This window comes from Cynara cardunculus (assembly GCF_001531365.2).
Source record: "Cynara cardunculus var. scolymus isolate 2C chromosome LG 15, CcrdV1, whole genome shotgun sequence".
Lineage (NCBI taxonomy): Eukaryota > Viridiplantae > Streptophyta > Magnoliopsida > Asterales > Asteraceae > Cynara > Cynara cardunculus.
Window position 1 is genome coordinate 20491885 of NC_037542.1, and position 7021 is coordinate 20498905.

The following is a 7021-nucleotide window of genomic DNA, read 5'->3' on the forward strand; positions in this document are numbered from 1 at the left end:
TAAAAACATCATCGCTTTCTCAAAATCACATAAAGCCATATTATAATATCGACTGAGATAAAGAATAAAATGAAATATTAAACACACGATGTATCTCGCTGCATTGCGCGAGTACGCTTCTAGTTTATACAAAAAAAGCTTGCATTTTGATGGGTATGACTTAAAAGATGTAAACTGTAGAATTTTGTTTCTGATACCAGACAATAATAAAAACAGATGTTGTTGTTTTACTTAACATTGTTTTGGAAGATACATTAATATTAAAGAGGTTATGATTAGATAGGGACAACATATGGAATAACACCCCACCATTGTTGTTTGGTACCAATTGTCCACATACCATAATGTCATTTGTTTAATCACATGCTTCATTATCATAATGCAACATGATAATCCTTCATAAATATTTAAACCATTTTCTCGTTTTATTTTTTAAAACTATGTTATCTACAGTCGTAAATGGATATCCGAAGAATGAGGTGATGATGCATATTCGTATATGCTATAATTGGTCACATAAAAAGATACCATCATATCTGTATTTGTTATTCATATTATGTAGACAGAAAAATTAAAAAATACAGTCATATATGGTGTATGGTTATACTGTTAATACAGATATGATATGATATGATCCGGATCTGAATGCATATTTTTTAATTATGCTAACAGATCAAGAAAATCGATCTAACCGTTTAAATAAATCAAGAATTGTTAGAAGAAAAAAGAAAGCAATTTTATTGGAATATTAAAACATTTTTATATTTTTTCTAAGAATATATTGGGGAACAAAATATCAAATGCATATCATGTAATATTATTGTTTTGTTAATTGATATCCACAAGTGGATATAAAAAGCATAAGCATATCCACCTTGTTTTTCTTGAAACCAAATTTTTTTATGGTAGTTGTAGTATATCCCATGGTATATAATTTGGTATATAATTTGTTTTTTTTAAGAGGTGTTGAAGTTTGAAATCTGATTTTATTTTTGATTTATAAGAGGTGACGTTAAAGTCTGAAATCTGAAATCTCTCTCATCTATCTATACAATCTTCAATTTCAATTCAATCTAAGTTTCTTTATAGCTCTTTAGTGATGTAATCCACCTAAAATATTATTTTGCAAAAGTTATATATATATATATAAATTTTTATCATATATAATTATTATTCCTCATTGGATTTAAACATGAGACTTTCTGGTATATTTGACATTTGAAGTCAAGCTCAAACCAATCAGACATCATCCTTATGGGTTTTTTTTTTAATTACTTTTTTAAAAAATGTTTTGTTTTTTTCACAATCCTGATTGGGGAGATTGCTATAAACTTGGTCTAAACCATTACCATTTTTTTTCAAAAAATTGAGATATTAAAAATAATATATCGTTTTGTAATTTACAGGTCAAACAAGTCGAAAAGAAGTGTTATTTTGTAAGTTACGAGTCAAACAGGTCGAACAAAACAGAGGGATTTTGTACAAACAAATAAACACGTCTTTACAAAACCGTCAAGCGTCCTTTATGTCCTCGAGACTTCCACGAGGACTCGAGTCGTAACAAATGCAACTTTTCGACGAACGGTTCCAGGACTTCGGCCTCTTCTTCGGGTGCAAACGCCATGCAAATGCTTAGCTCTTGAACCGCCTGCGCATAATCCCTGCCATCGACATAAGAAATATGAATATATGATGGAATTACGCTTTGACAAAATCGTACAAAACAAAACTGAACCCTTTGACAAAATCGTACGAAAATCATCGGTTTGTTTCGATTCGGTTCAACCGTTTAGAATTACGCTCGACTAACTAAGCGAAGATTGCATTGCGTACCTACTATAGTACAACATCATGCCATGATCTCTCCTCAAAGCCCAGTTATGTGGCTGCAGTATCAACAGTTTCTCCGACGCCATGATAGCTAGCCTACGATACAAAAACCGAACACGGAATCAGATCGTTTAGACCACAAGTTTTTTGGGTTATCGTCATTTCGGCTAAAATGAAAAGTGAGGTCCATTTTACCTAAGATCTTGAGGGCGCAACAGTGGCATGCTTGAACTATCTGTTTTGCTCCATTTCTCATTATCATCGTGAATGGGCCTGAGCGGAGAAGTTAACATCAATCCATGGTTCGTCCTTGACGCACGTTTCCAATGAAGCCGCTACAAAATTAAAGAAAGTCGAGAAAAACAACCGTCAAATGAAGTTTCTCTATAGTTGCAGGAAAAAAAAAGCAAACCAAACGAACCCCGTATATCCCACCTGAGGTGGGGTCTTGGGAGGGTAAGATGTAAGCAGACCTGACCTCTACTCCAAAGAGCAGACCCAGTGTTCCCTTGAAGACCCCCAGCTTGTGAAAAGTGTAACACAGAGATATACATATATGATAACGATTTGAAAAGCTGTTCAGTTGTAGAGATTTCTTACAATCAAATTAGCCAGATAAATCCCAATAATATCGCGGTTTGTAGCAATGTCAAGACCAATAAGTGAATTACAGGTTAAATCGGATGCCATTGATCTCGGGTCCTCAACACACCGTCCGTTAACAATCCCAAATATGCTGTGCCCTGAATTCACCTTAAAAAGCTCCTGAGACCGATTGTTTTTCAAGTTTCAAGTTTCGTTAAAAGTTACAATATGTTCAAGCTCTAGAGTCAAACTTACCTCTGGGTTCCCGGTTTCAGGCCAAATTAGAAAGTCTTCTCCCACCCGGGATCCAACAATAGTCAGATTAAGTCTTCGACAAACTTCAATGTAAATTATGCTAAGCAAAATCGCTGCCAAAAGGATGATCGTAAATCAGGTTCAAACTGGGGATTTAAACAAGTTATAATACCAAGAAAATGAATACGTTATACGTACCACTGCCACATTTGGAGCTTAAAACGGAATGCAAGTAGGAACATTTCGAATCTACAACAGGTGATCTTCTGAAGCCTTTAGATTCGAAGAGAACTTTGTTCACAGCCTCCAAAACTTCCACCAAATGGCACCCGATGTCTCTTGAAATGAGTTCAACTTCAACTTCTTTCGCTATAGAATCCAATTCTAATAACCATTCGGCTATCTTCTTTCCTGCCATAAGAATAGCTTCGATGTGCTCCCAATCTGGGGCATCAGATGACACATTGGTATCTTTCCGCTCATTTTTTAGAGAATGGGCATCCATCTCGCGGTTAAAAGCCATAAATGCCTCATCTTCGGCAGAAATGTACAGCAAAGTCTGCAAATTTGATAGAAAAGAAAGTTAATCCTAAATATATGCTATGTTCTTGATAAGAAAGAAGATTAAAAATCAAACTTTTCTTTGGATCTTTTCCAAATAACCAAGAAAACATGAACAACCACACCAATGAAGAGAGAACACAAAGATTTATGTGGAATGTACACAAATACTACAACAGGCATAATCCTACTAAAACTTCGATTCAAACAGATTAAGTCGGATTCATGATCTCTGTCTTATAAAGTTTAGTGCTTTACTGACTCAAAAACCCGCAAGATCACCTTAGCAAGGGAGATATCTTTGTCCTTGGACCGAAAAGATATTTCTTGCGTAAACTTTTCCCTTGCAGCAACAAGAACCTGAAATTTTCCGCGATCATAGATTATAAGAGCGATATAATTATGCATTTTGATCACTAACGACTACAGAAAAGATAGATCAACAAGTGTAATTAGATAAACGCACAAGGGTATTGATGATATGACAGAAAATGTGAAGTTAACAGGAATTCAGACCTCATGGTAGGATTTGGGAGGCGAAAAATGATGGGTTTTCAAGGTTGCAATGGTTGCCGAACAGCTCGACTTCCGCTTGTTTTGCAGCAGCAGGGCGGCCGGAGTAGCGAAATTGGCCATCTTTTTAGGTTTGTCATCACCACACCTGAATATGGTAATACAGAATAAACCCATATTGCCATATGCACAATTTCTTCTCCAATTGATTTATATATGCTATACAAGTAACAGATAAAGCTAAACAGAATCAAAAACCCTCATCCAAACAACAACAAATGGCAAGATAGATGAAAGTTCATCAAAAAGGGAACAAACCCCATATGCTAGATTCTTGAATTAACAAGAGTAAAATCAAAATCATCATCAGTACCTGAGGGTAGGCCCACACATTGAAGAACTAGTCATCTGGTGTTGATGACAGAATCCAAACAGTGATACAAGCAACATTCTTTCTTCAAGAAAAGTTGAGAAGGGTTGAACTTTACAAGAAGCAAGTCAAAGAAAAACAAGAAAATATAAGAAATTTATGGATTCAGATGTAATCTTTAGCAGAAAAATGAGCATCAATGGAGTTACAAGAAGAAAAGGATGAAGGGTTAGATGATGATGATGAGGCCATCAAATTACAAAAAAAAGCTCCCAGTGATAAGGAAGTGGAAGAGGAAGAGGAAGACAACAAAGGTGCTGATGATGCAGATGAAAAGGAAGAAAAGTGATGACAGAATATATAGTGGAAGATGACATTGCTTCTTGTAGTATTGCCAAGATCCATTTGGGTATTTTAGGTTTCTTTATTCTGATTTCAGGGTTTTTTTACTGCTTTCTCACTCTATAGATACACACACATATATATATACACACATGTATATATAAATATGTGGATATAGATACAGAGAGATGAGGATGGGCAACTGTTGCTTTCTTTGGATTTCAATCTGGCAAGATTTCAAGGAGTGGGGTTGAGAAGGTTTTAGAGCCAAAAAGGAAGAAGGGGGCACGCTAAAAATGGAGTCTTTGGATGATGGATGGATGGATGGGTAAGGGTGGTAGGAAATTAGGATCAAATTCAGCTACGTATACTTGTACGCCACGTATCCCAAATAAATGTCTGTCTAAATATATATATAGGATTGGGTTCAACTAATATCAATTTTTATGTTACCATTTTTTTACATTTGAAACTTCACAGTAAAACATTGTGAAAGTAGGTTACTTTTAAAGCGTTTTGCGGTGAAGTTTCAAGTATAAAAAAGTAGTGTCACGGATCTCACGAAAACAGGTTGGTCTCACGTGATCCAAGTTTATCTATATAAGTATATATCTTAATAAAAATGTTCAATTATTGATCTAATCTTATAAAAGATTATTACAGAATACAAAGGTGACCAAAAACACGAGTAGACACGAACCCATAGCTTGATCAGTAAATGGAGCTAATCGACCGATCAGGGCAAAATAATCCATATTCAAATCAAGTTCTTTTAGGGACAAAATCAAATTAGTATCGGGATTAAGGTATTAAAATAAGTGAGCATTTGAGATAGGTTTCAATAATTAATGATAATTTTTTAATAAATAATCAAATACTTAAATTATCCTTTTAAACAAAATTAAAAAAAAAAACTTATAAACCACAAGGGTAGTGTCTGATTGGTTTGAGCTTGTCTCTAAAGGTTAAAAGTATCAGGAAGTCTCAGGTTCAAATCTAATAAAGAATAAAAATCCCCTTATGGCCATGGAGATTCAAATGCGGTGACTCCGGGCTATCTACAAAGCAGGTGGTCGCTCTGGGATTAGTCGGCTTGCATAACGGGTTGGATATCCAAGTTAATAAAAAAAAAACTTATGCATTACAATTAATATTAGTATTATATATATTAATAACTGTTAGTTAATAAGTAAACAAATTTAAAGGTAAAATCTTAGAAACGATTTACTTTTAACAATTAAAAAAGGTAACAAAAAGTCGTTGTCCACTTCTCCATCAATTGAGTTGCGAGCTCTACCACTAAAGTTTCCACTATTGTCTCGTCATAATCATGGCTAGTCGCTATTCTTAGCAAATGTTTCTCGATGGATCTGTTTCTGTCTTTTGTTGAATCTTTTTCAAGGACATTAAAGTAAGCTATTACGCACTCTTTCAATGGTGGTTGCTTCAAGGCAAATCTCCAGGCTATCTCTGCACCCTTACTACTTCTTTATCATTGAACGGTCATTTAGGGGTCTTAATTGGTGATCCGGGCTGTTTCCCTCTCGACAATGAAACTTACAGTTTTCGTTTTGACCTGACTTTGTCTCATATTATTTACAGGGTGACAAAAAAATCACAAAGCTATCTGGCCTAGTCTCATATATCCTAGGTCAATTATTAGTCATATGCAAGACTGTTTTTTTACTATCACTTTTTATTTTATCTTGTCTTATATGCCGAAATGCGTTTTTGAGATTGAAGGGTAAAGGATCAAAAGGAGGATGCCAAAAGTCATTTTCTTATATTATAAGGATCACAATGTAATTTTAATTATAAAAGTAAACTACAAATTTAGTCCGTATGATTTGTCAAAAATAACACTTTTCGTCTTTGAAATTTCAAAACTACAAGAAAATCATTATGGTTTATGAAAACGTCCGAGTTTGGTCCATCTCCCTCAGAGCATTTCTAACAGCTTCCATAAAATAGGAAACATCGAGAAAATGAGGATTTTAAACCAATATTTTACTCTAACAATTTCTCCAAAACTATCTTCAAAATGGAAAAAGTAGGAGAGAGAATGGTTTTTTCTCCAAATATAAAGATCACCCCAAAAATAATTATCAAGCGATAGCATCAATATGAAACTTTGAAAACAAATATTTAATATTAATTCTTCAAAATAGAAAATTTATTGTTGAAGATGAATATAATTATTTTGGAGATTTTAATTTATAGTTTTATAAAAAATTTAAAGAATTTATCGAAGATGCTTTTAACTGTTACAAGATAGTTTTTTCTATAGCATACAAAAAAAAATGGCATTTTTTCAAACGAAAGCAATTTTTAAATGAATTTGATGTGGATTGATGTCCGCCATAAATTTGTTACAATAAAGTTGAAGTTTCTAATCAAAAATTTGATTTATTTGAACAGTCCAAGCCTTTCTTTTTTAATCTTAACTAAAAAATTTGCAGTTTGTTAGTAAGATCGACCATAAACATCTAGAACTTATAAATAACTAAAAACTTGTTAAATTGCATTCATATATATGCGCATATATATATATATATATATATATAT

At 33.6% G+C, this 7021-nt stretch overlaps 1 protein-coding gene across 1 annotated transcript; it reads right to left on the bottom strand.

Moving 5' to 3' along the window:
• Positions 1 to 1414: 1414 nt before the first annotated feature.
• LOC112527730 lies at positions 1415 to 4651 on the bottom strand. The gene is made up of 9 exons (XM_025138511.1): positions 4118 to 4651; positions 3748 to 3892; positions 3514 to 3591; positions 2869 to 3229; positions 2671 to 2783; positions 2431 to 2595; positions 2026 to 2165; positions 1834 to 1926; positions 1415 to 1661 (listed from the first exon to the last, which is right to left on the bottom strand). Exons 1-9 carry the CDS (start codon positions 4192 to 4194, stop codon positions 1502 to 1504), a joined length of 1332 nt encoding a protein of 443 aa, XP_024994279.1. The 5' UTR covers positions 4195 to 4651; the 3' UTR covers positions 1415 to 1501.
• Between the last annotated feature and the right edge of the window lie 2370 nt (positions 4652 to 7021).

Coding starts and splice junctions, on each gene's coding strand:
- LOC112527730 (XM_025138511.1), bottom strand. CDS start 4,194: ATGTTGCTTGTATCACTGTTTGGATTCTGTCATCAACACCAGATGACT. Junction 3,893..4,117: donor ATGTGTGGGCCTACCCTCAG/GTACTGATGATG, acceptor TACCATATTCAG/GTGTGGTGATGACAAACCTA. Junction 1,927..2,025: donor TTGCGCCCTCAAGATCTTAG/GTAAAATGGACC, acceptor TTTGTATCGTAG/GCTAGCTATCATGGCGTCGG.